This window comes from Pelecanus crispus, chromosome Z (genome assembly GCF_030463565.1).
Source record: "Pelecanus crispus isolate bPelCri1 chromosome Z, bPelCri1.pri, whole genome shotgun sequence".
Classification (NCBI taxonomy): Eukaryota; Metazoa; Chordata; class Aves; order Pelecaniformes; family Pelecanidae; genus Pelecanus; species Pelecanus crispus.
In genome coordinates, this window is record NC_134676.1 from 20,228,532 (window position 1) to 20,248,090 (window position 19,559).

The 19,559-nt window shown below is 36.1% G+C and overlaps 1 protein-coding gene across 1 annotated transcript in view; it reads right to left on the reverse strand.

Moving 5' to 3' along the window:
* ARL15 (ARF like GTPase 15) overlaps positions 1 to 19,559 on the reverse strand; it is a 216,363-nt gene that overhangs the window by 114,632 nt on the left and 82,172 nt on the right. The window contains exon 4 of the mRNA XM_075726908.1: positions 18,852 to 19,060. Within this exon, the coding sequence (XP_075583023.1) occupies positions 18,852 to 19,060 (209 nt within the window). The remainder of the gene's footprint in view (positions 1 to 18,851; positions 19,061 to 19,559) is intronic.

Genomic DNA, 19,559 nt, shown 5'->3' on the forward strand with positions numbered 1-19,559 from the left:
AGGCAAACAGGCAAGCACAGCTCTCACTTTCTGCTTTTTAGCACTCTTCCCACTCAATGCTTGGTGACATTAGCTGGCACACCCTGTCTGTAAATATTCTTTTCTCTACAGAACTCATTTCATGGGGGAAAAAAAAAGAAAGAAAAGGAATTTTCTGGGACTCTAGTTTGCTTTTCTCCTCTTCATCTCTTCTCCTGTGTTGTTTGCCTGTTAAATTTAAGATGAAATACTCATGTCTGCAAAGACAAGCAGGAGATTATTACTGCATGACAAAAACAAACCTTGTCTCTTCTAACGATAGCCTGCCAGCCCCAGAGACAGGCTACAAGAGACATGTGGCTTGGCCCTTCGAAGGCAAAACTTCAGATACTGTGTGTAAATAATAATGTATCTCCAGTGCTATGAAACACGAAAAAGCTGGTATGGCCCTGAAATATAGTACCACAGCACAGTAAAACTTTGCAGGATCCAGTACTCGGCACACAATTTAAAGGAGAAGTAGTATAGGGTTGTTGGAAGGTTTTTGCTATTGATCCATGCTTGGCATAGAAAATTATGATGATGATGAAGTTTTATTTTGGAAATTATCCTCAATGCCTCAAAGCTCATGAACAGAAAGGTTATGAAAGTGGTATCCACAACTCTTCCTCTGTAGGAACAGCAAGTATGCTACTACAAGGGTAAATATATAGAAATCCAATCTAAAATCGGAGAGGTTTTAAATAGTAAAGTGACAAACACAAACTCTTTCGGAAACACAACTATATTCAATAGCCATGAAGTAGAAATTTGCTCAACAAGAACAGACTTCAATTTTCCTCTTATCACCAGAAATTAAGACTTTCAGAGCGCTTTCAAGTAAGATAACTATAAACATCACAGTGATGAGTAATTGTTCACATCTGTCCCAGCAACAAAAGCTGCAGATAAGAAAACATTTCTCTATTTCTGAGCGCTGCACAAAGCAGCCATCTAAGCAAAGTCTGAAGATACAACAGAGAAAACTTTGACAGAGGTTGTGAGACTGATGGTCCTGATTAGATCTATTGCTGTTGTAGAGGGAGGGCAGTTGTCCAGAGTGCAGTCAGTTGAAAAATGCTAAATTTGTGGAATCCTGTGGTGTTTTGCAGGATTTCTGGCAGAGTTTTCCTGTATTTCTATAGAACTACATCAGTTTCTTGCTGAGTCTTTTGTGGAGCTCAAGCTGCAAATTCCTTTAATAGGTAGAGGATTGCCACACTTTTCAGCAGTAATACTTTATACCAATCTTCACAAAACTCCCATAAACTTGACTCCTGAAGAACCTCATCAGTCTAAATTAAGAACAAAGTAACTGATGAAGCAACAATTAAGGTCCAAAAAAGAGAACTGGGAATGGGATTTAAAGCTTTCTTTTTCATCGCTGGAAAAATCAGAATTTTATCAAAGCTTGCAACAACTCCGCTACACAAACTAGCTGAGACTACTTTTTGCCTATTAATACAAAATTAAAGAGTCATTATCTACTAGCACTTACATTCTGTATATTAACACTTATATTCTGAATATTAGCACCTACATGCTGGCTTATTAGTTCTGAAATACTTGTAAAATAGGAACAATTTTTTTTGCCCACAAGATGAACTAAAACTCTATTAAGAACATACAGTCAAGCAAAAGAAATGGAAACAACTGAAATAATCTAAACAGTAACAGAGAATTTTAATAAGAAAGTAGTGAAAGTGACTGTACATACTGAAATGAATGAAGTATGCAGAATAATTTCTTTGTATCAGATAACTAATTAGGAGATACTGTATATTATCTGTATCTTGGGTAACTCAGGAATGCCATTTCAGAACTTGACAGTGCTGTATTTATATATTTCCATTTATTACAATAAAAGAGAATCCAGACTGATATCAAATAAATCAAAACCTTTTACAAAGGGTCAAAAAAGGTTTTGAATGGCACAATGCTCAAGTGTCAGAGCAACATCACTATGTCTTTCAATTAATTTGCAGCTATTGCTGTCAAACAGGTTACAAACTCATAGGTTATGTAAGTACACTAAAAATTGTATTTTGAATATAAACACAAAGTTTAAATCCAATCTTAATTAAAAAAAAAAAATTCAGTCACACAACCTTATGAGCTTTGACACATTTTTCCAGCTTTCAACATATTTTAGTCAAATGACTAACATAGTGAGTCCCTGACTGATAATCCTAAGCAGGGCAAATCAACTTTTCCTTCACTGCATAATCACAATACCCAGACAATACATACTGTATTCTCAAGCATTTTCAGTTACTCGTTGCAGGTTCTCAGTATACTTAAGACTGTACTTTTCAGAACATGGAAGTTTAAATAGTTGTAAAGCCCGAGGACCAGAAAACTGTCCTACTAGTTTATTGCTAAACAATTTGCATAATTTCTCCAGTCAGAGAAGACAATACCATGACCCTAACAGTAACATATGTACAGTGCAGGACTCTTTATGACTGCAGTTCTTACAACTGATACCACAGTTCTCTAATTTGTGTATATCAGGGTTTATGCATATAGAAACACTGTGATGTTGGCTGAATCAGAGCTGTCTCGGAAAAGAAGAATGGAAATATTCAATTATTAGAGCGATAGCACCAGTTGGGACACCATAGTCTTATTTTCTGTTCTGTTTGTCCAAACTTTTGCATTAAGCTCTTAATTCCTGCTTCAGATTCAAACTCTCATTGGAATCACCAATAATTAGATGGCCATTAGCTCTGTGGTTGCAGCTGACAGTCTACCAGTGCTTAAACTTCTGTAAAATAAATAGCAGACTGTTTTCTTACCTCAAAGATGATAAGCAAATACATTAAGACTAACACGTTCCAATACACTACTATTTTAGTTAAAGACCTAAGTACAGAGGACAAGATGCATGAAAAGATCCAGACAGCCTTCTGCCTAAACACCATCAAGGAAGGGGCAGTGCAGTCCCAGATGTAACTCCAATTGTCCCTGTTAAGATAATTAATAACTGAGGTCTCTCTTTAATTCAGTTTTTGTGTGTCTGAGAACAAAATGGAGTGGAAAGAACAGAAATAAATTATAAATCTAAACTATGAACCATCCTGAGAAGGACAGTTTTGCAAAATATTTTGCATCCAAGCAGCTATTTCTAATCTCCCCGCAGCCATGGTTCTACCTAGGACATTAGTTAAGCTCTTTCTCTTTCATTATATCTGTTTTCTCCCTTCAATTCCTCTCTGTCTGAACTGACTTCTACAACAGTGTTGTAGGGCACAGTCTTTAGCTATGAGGTCTCCTCCCCAGCAGTGTTGGTTATGGCTGCAGACCCTAAATGACATTTTTATCAAGTGATACTTAAAATACACTACTTTTTTCGTCTTCAAATGCCTTATGTAGATTCAGACCCATGCACATCCTCATTGATAGTACACGGAAGAGTATTCAAATGACAGACCATGACTGAATCTGACTAACACAAGGAGGCTCCACGTGCCCCACTGCCAGACACAGTAGATTTTTAAATTATCTCTCAGCCAGGTTCTACCAAAAATGGAGATGTCGCTTTGCTGACCTACCCTTTGAACACACCTCACTTCCGAAGCATCCATCCCCCGGCACAGGGGTCAGGGACCTGATGATCTGCTGCCTTCTACGTGCACAAAAAACATCAGGCAAATCCTGGGGCTTACTACCCACAGGAGCAGACCCTTTAAGCTTTGACCCAATTTGGCCACTAACAGCCACCTTCCTAACTCAACCATGCTGTCAAGTACATGTCAACAAACTAACATGTAACAAAACAAAAACTTAATTCAATGTTCCTCATTTCAAAACAGGCAGTTCTTCAGTCCATAAACATTCCTTCTACACTACAAATAAGTGGAAGGTGACTAACAGGCAAAAGACTTTTTAAATGCCTGGAGAGTTTGGAGAGGGTTTGGAAGAAACTGCTGCCAGAAACTGCTGGCAAGCACACTGCCTACAACAGCCGGCAATGGGATATCCAAGCATGCATTTTTGCTTCCTTTCCCAGACCACAGTATTACCACCCCCATCTTCTTATTTATGCAGGGGAAGGGTGGCATTATTGAATTAATTTTCTTAGTTAAGCAAGATTTTTTCCTATTGCACAGAAGGAATGAATTCCAAAAGCAGAGGTAGCCAAATACATTTAAGGAGCATTTTAAGCCCATTTTACAGTTACTAAAATCTGAGCTGTCAGAGCCCATTGGCATAGCATAACACTTCATTTTTCTGCAACATATTAGGTACTGCATTCCCAGTTTAGAATATTTTTAGAGGTATATTTCTCAAACATAGCCCGGAGACACAAATAATGACTTTAAAAAAATGTTAAGAAGGCACACCCATTTTCTTTAGTAAAAGAGCACCTGCAACTACTTTTATATAATTTCGTTTTTCCTATTTTGCTAAACCTTAGTGGTTGCATCCCATCTATGACATGGACTATATCATAACCACTTCACACCATTAAGGATTTTACAGTGGATAACCTGCAGGAACTGTAGCTTAACCTACAGGAAGGTATAACGTTTTGCTGCACGTTATATATCGCAACATATAGATAAGCAGAAAAAATTTCTACATTGCTTTTTAGTACCTATATCAAAAGTTAACACCTCTGTCTTACAAGAAATGCTTTCTTAAAAGGCAATTATGAACCGGAAGGAAAAATTTCCAATAGCCTGCATTTGGCCATATCCCCACTTCTTTTGTGAGCAGTCTTCCTGAACCAAGCAACAATATTACCATCAAGAAAGATCTTAATCTTTTCTTATAATACCTGGCAAGTTTATGTAAAAACAATTTCCATGATGGCAAACTTTTTGTGGTTTTTAAAAGAATTTCCAGACATCAAGCTGCACAAACTATTCACGTCTTTAAGAAAGCCAACAAGAATATATGAAAATTTACTGTTTTCTTCAGATGGGTAAGTAGTATTTACTCTTCCACTGCCTGCAACTGGCAGTATCAGTACATTAATCTACTCTTGGATTGACTGTTGTTTATAAGCCACATTTGAAATACTGCTCCAGTGTCTTGATTCCTAAACACACACCCTCAAAAATTAGTTCAGCAAGATTACTTTAGTCTCTTCTCACTGACCAAATGCTTTGTAATAAGCAGATTGGCAGAGATGACTTAATTCAGACACTCTGAGTAACTGAATAATTAAATCAAATACAAGAGCTAATAAAGAGTGCATAGACACTGCACAGACAATGCTATTTAGGGAATGGAGAATGTCAATGAAAAGAGAATAGTAGTAAAGCTTAAGTGTGTTTTGATTCAGTATTCTGATCTGTTAAACATTTTCCCATCATTTATGCCCTAATAAGTTTCCATTGACTAACATGACCTAAAGCTACAGAGAAAGCTAGTCAAGTGCAGAGTTTGCCAGAATGTATCTCCACCAAGTTACTGCAACTAAAAATCAGTTAAAATAATCAAGAAAATGGAAATGCACCCTGGTAAAACTCTTTGAGTCTAGTAACCACTGAGCTACTTTGGACACCACACTGTTTCAAAATAAATTAATTCTATATCAAAATTCTAATAATAAGTGAATTTTACAATGTGGTAAAGACAGGAGTGATGTACTGGGAAAATCATTGAGAAATACAACACTGTATATAGAAAATGTACTTTGTTTCCGGTGTTCAGCTGTCACGTAAAATTCAGTTTATCAGGAGGTAAAACTATACCATACATTCACTGCAAACAAAAGAGGATCAAGAAAAACCAAAAATAATCTGGCACCACATATAATACATATTCCAGTACAAGTAAAAACCAGAAGTTAATGTTCAACATGATTAGCCTGACATCCTATTATCTTCTCCTCCTTTTAACCAAGAAGAGATACTCCCTTAACGTCAATGAAATTATTTGAATGATCAAGGGGAGTATAGTTCCTGAAGTCAGCTAAGAAAAGTTCTCTTAATTACGGTCAGCTGTTCTCAGACGTTTAATTTTGTATATTTACTAGTCATAATGACACATATGAAGATCAAGACAACAAACTCTGCCCACATAGTACAATCTAAAAGTTAACACAGTTGTATGCCAGTTGTGGAAAACTGATTTTTGACAGCCAGCAGGAGTAAGAATCAATTAGTGAAACTTCTGGTAGCAGACAGAAAAAAGTACCTTACCCCTAAGACCACCCATTTGTTTTATTACCTACTGCTTCAATGCACAATGATAATATAGCTAAAAGGCTGCACTTCGATTTTTACTAAACCAAGCCAGATCAGAAATAACAATGACAAGAGTTTGCTATGAGTTAAAGACAACCAATGCAACAGCTTAAAAGGATATTCTGCATGGCAGTTGTACTCTTCAAATCACGGAGGTTCAGGCCACTGCCAAATAAGTGAATGAAACAAAAGAGGAAATGTAAATTCAGAAATAGCTAGCTCCAACTTTTTCTTTTTGCAACTGCGAAGCAGCAATAAAAAATTTGCAAATATTAACCAAAGACAACAAAATATATTAGCCTGTCCCAAAGACAGGCTGTCAAGTCCAATTTAAGTGTTAGGAAGCAACATTCCTAATAGGAAATATAATTCTTCAGAACATAAAACTAATGTGGTTTTTGGTCTCCGCATTTGTAAATGTAAATTTAAGATAAATCTGTGTTCATTTCATGACTGATACCATGAAGATTAGTGATCAATGTTCACTCCAAGAGAAACAAGAAAGGATATGAGAAAAAAAAAATCATAATATCCTGCAGAAGACTCAAAATCTACATTCCTGGGCAAACGGTGCTAGAATTTTATTTTTGCATATATATGCATATGTGCATATATATGTGTGTGTGTGTTTAGTAAATACAAATAAAAATTATATATTATACAAACACACGCACACATACACTCTACAGATCTCAAAATAAGCAGCACGGGCACATAATTAAGGGGTCCCCAGGGCTCATAAAGAAAGTGCAACGACCTTGTTAGTGTTTGGCCTTTCTTTCGCACCCAGTCTCATTGTAAAACAGTCAACCATGAAAGTACTTTAAAAAGCCGGTTTTCTTTTTATATTTACAGCATGATTTTATAATGTACCTTTCATGTTTTAGAGAAGCTGGTACTTCTGTGTATCTTCTTGGCAAATTCAACATGAACCACAAACTTCCTAATTTACAACTTTCAGAAATCTGAATGCTTTTGAATACCAGGATTTTCAACTTTGCAATTTAATGACAACCCTGCCTTTGGCCTTTCCTGACCTGTTGTGAAGTAAATCAGGCACACTAATGTGGGCTAACAAGTCTTTTTCACACTGTTCGATCACCCTGCATCTTTTTTCTCCACAGACACCGCCTCTCTCCCACTCTCTGTCTAGCCATCCTCCCTCAAAGCAAACAAAATGGTCACTGTAACCCTGCATTACTGCTCATTAGATCACAGGTTAGTCAAGTGGAACTGCCCGAGGTTCCCAAAGGAGAGCTATACTTCAAAAATCTGTCCATGTCAAATGAAGAAAAAACCCCTGAGCGTGGGGTCACCCAGATCAATGATCAAAAGAGACTGAGAATAGTGGAGGGAAAAAAGAAAAAAAAAGCCCTTTTTTGTTAAAAAACAGCCTTCTGTATAATAAATCAGAATACAAAGATACTAAGCTTTTTCTTCCCTTTAACAACATTCCATTTTGGATTTAAAATGGAATACCTTGTTTTCAGAAGATTTTCTAAGAGTAAGATTATTTTTTAAGTGCTACGAGTGAGATTTCAATAAATCTCAAAATTACTTTAATAAAATTAGCAAGAGAAATAGTAATGGAAAATATTGGCGATTTTCTCTCCATCACATAAATATTTAACTATTCAAAAACATAGTTAAAATCAATTTTCATTCAATTATGACTTTAATTTAAACAAATGATGCATTCAAACTTCATGAGAAATGATACAGGTAGTATGTCCACAGAAGTAGCAGTCAGCCAAAATTACATAGTTTGAACTCTTCTGGTACATGACAGATGTGCAGGTACGCGCAACACTTGAACGTGCAGTACCATTTCTGTAGCCTCTGTTCATCTTTTAAGAACATATAGAAACTTATTGAAGACAACTAAGAAAACCACAGAAAAGTTCAAAAGAAAAAAATATTTAAAAATAAAATAACAACTTTATCTGTAAGTAATTAATTTTGATACACAGAACTGACCAAATTACTCAGTGAAGAGTACTGGCTGTTTAACAAAGTTCTGTGCACACATGTGCTTTTGAAAGTAACATTAGATAGTTTCTACTTACCCAGAATGAATGAAGTATGACAAGATTAACCCACATAATACATTTTAAAAATAACATAGATAACTCTGCTTATTCAAAATGAGTTACGTAATTTTAAAACAACAAACATACATCGTGCCACCAATGAAGACACTGCTGCAGCTAAAGGGACCCCAATGTTTCCTGCAACATTGGTGACAGCAGTTTTTCATTTACAACTCTGAAGAGCTTTATTTTTCTGCCCTAAAGAGTAACTCAAATGTCACTCTCTTACTTCCTTTATCCTCAGCCACAAGTAAAGGCATAATTAAGAAACAGTAACAAAGGTATCTAAACTGGAACAGAATATTTGGTAGTAGATTTGTAGTTAATATATGGTCTGTTGCAAAGGCATTACTGCAACAGAACAAAGCTGTAGGAAATCAAAGGAAAGAAATCCTTAAAATACTCAAATGTTTCACACAATTTCAGTAAATACTTTCTTAGTGTTTACTACCACAGTAACATAAAAAACAAAATGGTGTGATAATACATTATGAAAAAATATTTGAAAAAGTTTACAGAACAAACCTGTATTGACAGAGACACAGATGGGACAACTTAATTTTAAACAAATAATGCAACTGTAGCAAATATATAACAATATATGTAGAAATTCCAATTATCCTTCTCTATACATATGTGTGAATGAGATAACAGTTACTGTTTCATGTCAGGCTACTGTAATAGATCTTCTAAACATTTAAATTATTTTGAGAAAACATTTACGCTTATAAAAATTCCAGCATGACTAACGATATGCTGCAGTATCAACAAATCATCATTAGAATAATGTCATTATATTCAAAACTCTGCTTCTAGTCTTATGAAGATGATTGTTCCCAGATGCTAGAGAGTGGATAATTCATGTTTCTTCAGGGGTATGTCTGCATCTGCTGCTGAATCACTGCAAGAAGGAGATGGGAGAATGGTCTCCTCTTTTTGAGCCAAATGTCATTATGCACTGGACAGAAGAGGTTTCTGAAGCAATGGACACTGTTCTCAGCATACATCCCTGCAGAAGGTGGCCTCCAATGGACTGCTTTAAGAAAAAACTCAGCAGTACTCCATCCTCATCCTCCCTGAACTGTGGGGCCCTTCACCACTTCTGAACTTGCTGAATGCCTTTCCATTCTTCATTTCTGTTTCAACCCCAGATTGCTCTCTAGTCATCTCTTCTGCTTTACTGCCAGTAAAGTCTCGGGAAGGGGCAGGGAAAGAGGAGCATGAGATTTGTCACCAGTCCCCTACCATTCCTCCTGTTACTCCTTATCTCCGGATTATCCCATTTTCGAAAACTACAATGTCCTGTCCAACACTCACGCTCATAAACTGGGAATGATCTTTGATTTTTGGCTTCCCTCACACCTGCACAGCATCCGAGACTTTTCCAGAAGTATAATGGCTTGAAGGAATCCCAGGGGAAAAAAAAAAACCAAAACCTTCAGAACTGAGAATGTGTAGGAAAGGATTTAACCTCACCTTGTACTAGTAGGTCTTTCCTTCTTGGTCTTTGACAACTGCAGTGCTGTCCCAGTAACATGCACCCAGAATGCTGATGCAAAGATGATCCTTTCCCTACCCTGTCACTTGGAAACACATCATTGTTTTGTGAAGTCTCACATGTATGCCATCATCTCCACGTTCAGAGCTGCATGGCTTGTTCCCTCTCACAGGAATTTTATGCTCACCCATCTAAAGCAGTTTCAGCCTCTGATGGGCCAATGATGTTATCAATTTTCAGTTTTGCTTTCCCTCATGCTACAGCTCATACTTAAGAGAAATTCCTCTCAAGCATCTTCAGAAATGCTGAGTTTGAAAATGCACCAAAAGCATCCCATACACAAGGTGAAATCTGAGTACCTTCTACGTGATACAGGTTTAAAGAAATTCTGCATACACATGCTCCCCACAAGCTCTTTGAGATGTTGGGAATTACAGACAATATGAATCGCTGTTACTTGACAGTGTAGGTAGTGCTGATGCAGCTGAAAATTTTCTACTTTTGAGGCACATAATTGAATTCCAACTTTAAATACCTATATGAATATGAAATGGACAGATTTTCTCCTGTTCAGTTATTCTTGAACCTCCCTGGCATGACCAGTAAAGATGCTCATCATGAGCTCCCATGCAGTGTGCGTATCTAATTTGCACAGAATGGACTCAGACCACAAATTCATTTCATACACTGCATGCCTACTCTAATGTAATGAAGACTATGTGATCATAATAAACTTGAAAAACAATTTTTTTTAAATTTACTTCCATTAATATTGAGTACCAAATATAAATGATATAGAAAGAAGTTCAACAATGCAAAATTATCAGAGAGCCTCTTTCTTGGTAAATAGAAGGTTCACAATATAGTTAACTTCCTCTCAATCAATAAACTTATTTTAGCACTAAAGACATTCTGATACTTTCTCTTTGGAGGGGAAAAACAAACAAAAAAAGCATATGTCTTCATCTTTTAAAAAGCAGCACTCAAGAATTCATTCTGATAAACATAAGACAGACGTCTGAAAGGAAAACACATCCCAAATCACTTTACAATAGCAGTTCTCACAAACTTGATCCAATGCATTACTAAATACTTTTCTGTTCTTTTTCATCTGATCTTGAGACCTTTTTTATAAAAATTCTAGAGCAATTTGAAAAGCAGTTATATAGCTACTATTTTGTTCCATTTGAAATAGGTATTTATTCTGAAAGAAATACATCTTCTCCTGCTCATGCAAAATGTCTCAAATAGTAATTAAATTTTTTGAGCACTCAGGAATTCCTCCGAACAGCAGTGTCACAGACATAGCAGCCCAAAAGGATCATGATGATCTCGTAGTCAGGTTTGTATCCAACAGGCCTCAAGATTTCATTTAATTCTCCACTAAAGCCCAGCAGCTTTTGACCAAGCACAAAAGGTTTCAAAAAGAACTCCAAAACCTGTGCTCTTCTCAGCTCCACCAGTCTTTAATGAATACTGTATCAGCATTCGTAAGTATAGAAATATATATCAAAAACATTTACTAAAATACAAATACAGATTTTTGCAACAGTAACAGGGAAAAATGATTTCGCAGAATTTCCTGTCTAACCTTCCTCTACTGAGGTTCACTGTAGTTGGATAAGCAAAAAAAAGTGAGTGAGAAAGGTGGCAGGGAAAAAGGTCAAAGTCTCACTGGGTTTTAGAGTTCCACGCCACCATTCTTCTGCACCACTACCACTTCCACTCTCACCTTCCTCCCACCTCTTGTTTGTGCCTGTATCCTAACTTATCCAATTGTCTTGGTGAGCTGAGTCTGTTTGAAAATAAGACCAGGAGGGAGGAGGGGAGTAGTTAAGTCATTCTTATGCCCAAACCAGTTCATTACATGGTCACACAAACAGTCAGACTGTCACATCTGAAGGATGGGACAGGCAGGGAGGCCAGCATGCAAGCCAATACTGCTGATAAAAGAAACACTCCCAGTACACCCATCTATATACATAAAAAACCAACCATTTGCAGACACGAAAAGTGCTTTTAAAATCAAGTTGCTGATGTTGAAACTATACACAGCTATACCCTTCAAGATCTACTCCAAAACCTGCAGCTTTTTTGCAGACCTGTACTTGGCACCATGAGCTGCAAGAGCCATTCAACAGATTTACTTCTCTAAGGACAGTCTGATGTCATGAAACTGGTGTATGCAGACAGTACTTCCACTTCTGTATCTTAGCTACTCTTATTCAGCTCCCTGTACATTGTGCAACATGTGCACATTCGCAGGTGTGCTCAAGCATTTTTGTCTGTATCTTCAGGACAGTCATTCCAATTCAAAATTTCCAGGGGCACTCTTTCAACTCAGTTTGTTGCAGACTTACTTCTTTGTCAAGAGCAGGACTAGGAATTTACTACTCAGAGATATACTTTTCTTTGTTAAATGGGCCATGTACATTGGTAGACCACAGTTATTTGTAAGCTGTATTATTCACCTAAAAATTATCAACAACTCCAATTCATCGTTTGATCTAATGAAAATATATTGGGGATTTTATCTGCCATGTCTTTGTTTATTGTAAAACATAGGTGAAACAGAAATCTGAAACAGAAATCCACACAAAGAAAAAGTATGCTTACTGTTTGGATTCATGTGACCTTTTTATAAAGGGATTTTCACAAAAAGTAGAGCCATTCCAGATAGATTTATTTACAAATCCTTAAAAAGACTTTACAATTCCTTTTCAGATCATCTGAATTTCTTCTTTGCTCACCATTATTTCCTCCCATGCCAGTGACTCAAAGAGAACAAATACACCTTCTTCCAAGACCTTCAATTTCTCATTTTAATTTCTTCATATGGTCACTTGCATTTTGCAGTAACAAATATTTACTACCCAACTTGCTATTAGTATGATCATTCTAACTATGCAATGATGAAAGGAAACACTACCTGCTAAATATTTACATTGAACACAGTCTTGCAAAGGTATGAAATTGTTTTGCTCTTCACATCTAGCTAGGATGTGGATCTGCTCACAGATTATTTTTATTTAAATTGTTTATCATTTTATATTGTATTTTATTTACATTATTTTATTTTAAGATCTTTTTATATCTAAATCATCTTCCTAACAGGCCTGAAGAAATTCTTTAATCAGAACAGTAGTTCATATGAGACATATAAATAAGAACTATTTCTGCATTGTTCTAAACATGGCAAAACTAGTATTTCCTAAACATCAGTTTAATAATGTCTGCCCCTCCTGCAAATGTGTTCATAACTGAAGTCTGACAAATAACTCCTCATTCCTGCAACGGCCACAGTTGTGAAGGAAGCAGCCAATACTCAAAATAGCGGAGTCCAGCTCCAAAACAATCTACAAATATCAGGGGATACACCTTGGACGAGAAGAAGTATTTGCAGTGAGGGGATTGCAAATATTAAGGTCATTAAGGTCACTATGATCTCAAACCAGGGTAGGAATCCATATTTTGGTTATTTGCTGCAGTAATCTGAAGATAAATCATTTCAGAAACAGTTTCTTAAGGAACCAAAAATCTGCCCCCGATTTAACTTTGCTGTGGATGTTCCTCTCAAAGTACACAGATTTGCCACAGCTGGTCTTTAACAATTCAGATAGGTGAACGAATTTGACAGGCTTGACCAGCATGAGGAGGGGACAGACTGCAGAGAGCACTTCCATTTTCACTCTTGGTTCTGGGCTGGTTTTGTAGTACCTGTTGCTCGAGGCATTATCTGCTCTAAACTGTTAGCTGAGATACTGCACAGTCTCTGAAGCTAAACCTCCCCACATGCCACTGTTCAACAGAGTTTTTCAGACTGTTGGTAATGATGTCTATTACTGGTACATTGAGAGGGTTTCCCAAAAGAAACCATTTTCCCCTAACTAGCAGAAACTACAAAAGGCATGAACTATGGCAAAACTGTACGAAGACTCCAAAATAAAAGCAGTAATTACATCCTGGAATTAAGCCTGTCATATGCAGCCAACTCAGACCATAAAGCGTGAGCCAGCCCAGAAAGCACAGTTTTAGGGCACTCCAGCTCCCCAGCACCAGTAAGAGCCTCCACAGATGCTGACGAACCTGGACATTCTCCTGCAATGGTTATTTAGCTTTAAGGCACTTAAGGCATCAAGAAGACTTTGTTTATCTACAAAATTATTTCCAGACATAAACAACAGAAAAGAAACTGGCAGAGTAACAGATATTAGCCCTCACATGCCTAAGGTGGCTCTTTTCACAAGGACAGTCACCCTCTACTTTTCTGCTAGCAGAAAACCAAATTAAACACTGTCTGCGATCCAAAGCCCAAATGCCATAAAATATTCTGATATAGGTAAATACACCACAATCTGTGTAAACATGGGATCAACCTTTCACACTTGATTTTGAAAATATTGTTTGCAATTCAAAGATATTTTTAATCTTGCTCTATGGAAGAAAAAAGGAAAACGGGAAAGACTCCTCAGAGTTTCACATGCCCATCAGTACCACAATTTTAAAGTAAGATCTTGTATACAAGAGCAAAAAAACCCTTGTGATTGGCGCACTGCAATACCTTTTCACCTTTTTTTTTTTCTGACAATATTTAAAAAGATGTATCTTTTTAATATATAATCTTAAAATAGACTGAGAAGACTTTTGATTCACTGTCTACTAGTAAATCTATATTAAAAAAGTTCTAGCATTTTTTTAAAACAGGAATTTAGAACCTATGTTCAACGATTTTCCCTGGTACTACTGGTCAGCAATTTATATATATGAAAGAAATGTATTAATTGCCTGCACTTTTGGAAAACTAAAAGAAAATCCACCAAAACATTACATTCTATGACTCTTCATGTATATGAACTTAGAATAGAATAGTTCAGTTGGAAGGGACCTACAATGATCATTTAGTTCAACTGCAATCTTGAAAACAGCCTTAAATATACAAAAGAAAGAAATTCCCCAAAACCAACATGCTGCCAAGCATGTAGCTGCTTCACCACTGAACTGGCAAAGCTTCATGGTTCAACTGGGTTACCCTTTGGCCAGTCCTACACAGCTTCCAGAAGTCCTCAACAGATTCAGATGAGTGTTTGCTCAGCATAGCCTGTTCCTAAAATACACTGGCTATGGACAGCTTCCAATGCACCCTATCTGCAACTCCAAAATAATGGTCTGACCTGGGAGGAAAGCGACTCTCAGTTTGCATAGTGGTTTATATCACAGGAATCCACTGCAATACCAGCTTCCAATATTATTACACGAAGTAGCATACATTCCAAAATAAAAATCAACACGTTGGTAATCACAGTAACACTGCTGTTCCCTTGCAAAGCAATTTATAGTGTTTTTATCACCATAAATCTCCTGCAATATTTTAAACCTGTAACAGAAATCTGACTAACCAAAAACACTTGTTAACATCAAAAGCACTTTTGTGATGGAAAACCAAAAGCACACTCCAACCAAAAGCAAGATATTTGTTTAAAAAAAAATATAATTAGGTACACTGTTTTAGAAATGCACCCTGTATTTTGGAAACAGTGGCCAAACTGATATGCCACCATCTTCCCATCTGCTGAGTAACTAAATTTGTCACTTGTAACTGTTTTTATTTACTAATTCAGGAGGTTTCCAAAATGGCAGTCAGAACTGACTTGCATATGATTAATTCTTCATTATTATGTTTTTAATCTAAAATAAGATTATTTTGCAGCATACCTATTGACTCAAATACAATGTCTGAATTTCACAGCCTGGTTAATATACACAGTCTTCATTTCAGCATGGCTCAGCTGAAAACACTTAGCAGCTATCTGAAAACACTTAAAACGAGCGACTGTCACACAAACAACTTACAAATATCTTTGACATGGGAACGTGGAATAAACACTGTAGAAGTTGACACAAGAGAAATAACAGGCACAATATTTAAAATGAGATCTTTATCTATAGTTTCTAGAATGAAGTGACAAATTTACTTTCTTGATTTCATTTTAAAAAATTTAGGAAACAGCCAACTGACCACAGGAAAGAAGGATTACATTTACTGATTAGTATTTCAACTGAGCTTCTCCTGTAATTTTTCCTGATCGCTTCAGTAATATGATGTATATTCTCCAATCATGCCTGCAAAATGAATTAGGTTAAATTACATTTCATAAATTAAAGAAGTTATTTGGATATTCTTACAAACAGACATAGTTTTGAATTGAACTATTCATGACATTGCTTAATACTTACAGCATGCAGCTTCTACAGTATCATCTCTACCTAAGCAATGCATGGAGAAAACAAATTCAAATACAAAATTTTAAAAAAGTGAAGCAAATGCACTTCCCAACAATAAATATAACGAACATCTGTTGCAAAAACTGCTTGGCACTTGTACAGTTTTGTGAAGGATTTTTGTTGTACATAAATATTTTTCTACAATTCCTATTACGCACCACTCAACTCAGACATTTTCTTTAATTATACTCCAAGGGGTCCTTTCATATCCATTAAAGAAGGCAATTCTTGCCTAAAAATACATACATACATCTAAATTTCAAATGTGATTCATCTGTCTTCTGACACATAAAAAAGCAAGGAAATACCTATAATTAATGGACTTATTAGTTCTGAAAAAATGTCTAATAAAACTCTCAATGCTCAACGTATTATTTTTGTTAAATCCTTAAATATGCTTTTTTTTGAAATAAGGAATGGTCTTATGATTCAGCATTTTACTTTCATTTCACATCTCAATAATGAGGACAACAGCACAGCAAAGCCTTTAGGAAAGCAAGAAACTTCCATTTTAACATCGGCAAAACTGACTGAATAAGGCTCCCACTTGGCATCACAGAAAGCACAGGACATCACTTCTTCAAGGACAAAGTAACAACTTTGTGATATTCTCCTTAATTTTTTTTTGTTTTCCACTATTCTTAAGTAAAGCATTTCAAAGACATGCACCGAGTTCTTGATACAGGGCTTTTTTTCCTGAAGATATGCATAAGCTGTGCACATTTAACAAAATTCTTGTATTCAGCATTTCATACAGACTCAAAGTAGCAATCAAGACTTGTTCACTATGACAATACACTGAAAGACTTTTTTTTAAAGAGTATGCAGTAGAAACATACTTAAATGTTATTGTAAGCAGATAAAGACCTACTCCTCTACTGAGATATCAAGCAATTGGGAATGATGTATGAGGAGAAAATGAGGGTACTGCCAATAAAAGAGAGGAAATGCTAACTCTAAATACACAACAGATTCAGTTCAGGCCCAAAAGTCTACCCACATAGGCTCAACTGTAAAATGGACAGTTACACATACAATTTGCTGTAAAGCAAACTAACTGGTATGGTATTCAGTATTCTTATGAAATCAGACAAGGAACATTTCTTAAATGATATTTATAATCAAAATCCTCAATTAACTTTACACCAAATTTGGCCATTTTAAAAAGGAAAAAAGTAGTAAAATAAAAAATACTTAAATCATGTGAAAAAAGCACTTCTGTTGATAGAAATTATAATCTGTATTGCTCTATGAAAAATTAAAAATTACTAAAATGAAACCAGTTGTGTCTCAGGATATTGTAATTTTTAAGTGGAAGGTTTAGGAATACATGCTTTCCTTTTACATTGGACAATAAACTAGAAGAAATTAATAAATTGATATATAAAAATTGATATTACATTTCCTTTAAATATTCATTACTTCTTCTAAATCTGTTTTTAGATGAACAAGACCTAGAACTTGTAGATTATACCCCTGCATCATTTCAGTTTACCTTTTTATGTATCTTGATATACTAAATCCAAAATCCTCCCCACCCACCCCTGCTTAAGCATGGGTTCTTGGAGGAAAGGACCAACAATTTAATAAAGAGTTTTACAGTGCGTGTAACTTCCACAGTTCTCACTCATTCTCCTCCTCTCATACTAAAAACATCACCATACCCCAGTCACATTTACACTTCTCCTTAACACATAGTAACCTTAACTTTTTATCCTCTATTTCTTTTGGCTAAGAAAGGAGGCATAAACAGCAATAAAGCAGTACAGAAAGCACATACAACTATACTGTATGAATAGCAGTTATCCTACAGATCAGTAAGTTTTGAATTGAATTGAATTGGCATTCTTCAGAAAGATCATATTTTAGACAAAGAAGTGCATCTAAGAAAGCAACAAGTTTAAATACAAAGCAGGAACACAGTAAGGTGATGAAACAGTTTTCCTTCTGCTGTAATAAAAAACACCACTCATGGAACAAACAGGAGATTTCATATACAATCTTTAATAGGAAGAGTCCTTTAAATGACTTTTATGAACAGAATGACACAACCAAATTTTAACTTCTTCCTACAACTTCAGAAGATGATGCTTCTCATGAAGCATCAGTAACTTTCAGCACTTCCTCAAAGGTATGTGACATGGAAGGAATTTTTCAGAAACTGAAGAGCAAAAGGTACACTGAATAGAACAATTATGTAATTTACTATGTGATAGCTACAAATTAGACAAAGACATTACTCCTTAAAAGAAGAAAATCAGAACAAGTTAAGGAATTCAGAACAGGAATTGCAACTCTACTCTCACATCACTACATAGCAGTTCAGAAAAAAAGCTTTTACATAAAAGACAACCTATGGCTGCAATTTACTGCTTTAAGCAGTCGCAAAGAATGCAGTATGGGGTAGTGCAAGATTAAAACTAATAGCAAATAAAAAACCAAGCTAAACAAAAAAATCTCTGTCCCAGCAGCTTTTGATAAGAGTAGTTTAAAAACATCTTTTTTCCCTTAAGCAAAATATGGTGAAAGCAGGAGAACTGTTTGTATCCAAGTATTACTTGTCTGTTTTCCAGAACAACTAAGCCCGTATAGAGTGCACTGGACTAAGTTCTTAGGGGCTGGGACTGTTCTTGGTCTGCATACTTACAGCGAAGAGTAACTGAGGTCAGCCCTTAACTAGGATGTCAGGCTAGTAAGTAATACTGAGTCAGTGGTGTGCACACAGTAAATACAAATAAGCAAGATACTGCCATGTTAACATACCTCTTGTACGGAGCGAGCTGCTGGTTTGTCTTGATGATTGGCCAGTATTAAAAACGGCAAAGTACATAACTGTGGGTGCTGGAGAGCAGAATGCAGTTCATTCCTAGCAGTTTCTAGATCATCTTCAGAGGAGGCACTGTCTAATACAAATATTACCCCTTGGGATCCTTGGTAGTAACGACTCCAGTATTTCCTGATATTGTCAGCCCCTTTCAAGACAATAATAAGAACTAATTAAAATAAGAATAATTGAACAGATTTAACACTTGTATCTGAAAATAACCCTTCTACTTAGAACAATCAAAGCACTGGACTAAATTTTCTCTCCTAAATAATCATCACTGAAAGAATAAAAAGAAAAAAGCAACTGTAAATCCAACACACACACAAATGTCAAATTAACATTGTTTAAACATGGAAGGAATTTGACCCAATGCAGTTTCCATCCCCGAAAGTTTCTGCCCCATTACAGAGTACTGGCAGAACTACCATGCTTCCAGTGCCACATAGTCTAATCCTATACCTTCTCACTGAACTATCTGGGTACTAATATGTGAACCTTTGCTCATTCTTCTTTACTTAGCCCTGCAGCTCCTTGCCATAACCCATAGCTTCTGTCATGGCAGTTGCTCATTTCTGAGCATGATAAGGTCTTTCAGTTCATCTCCAAACCATCAGGCAAACACTTCATAACTGGGGAAAAAAGGT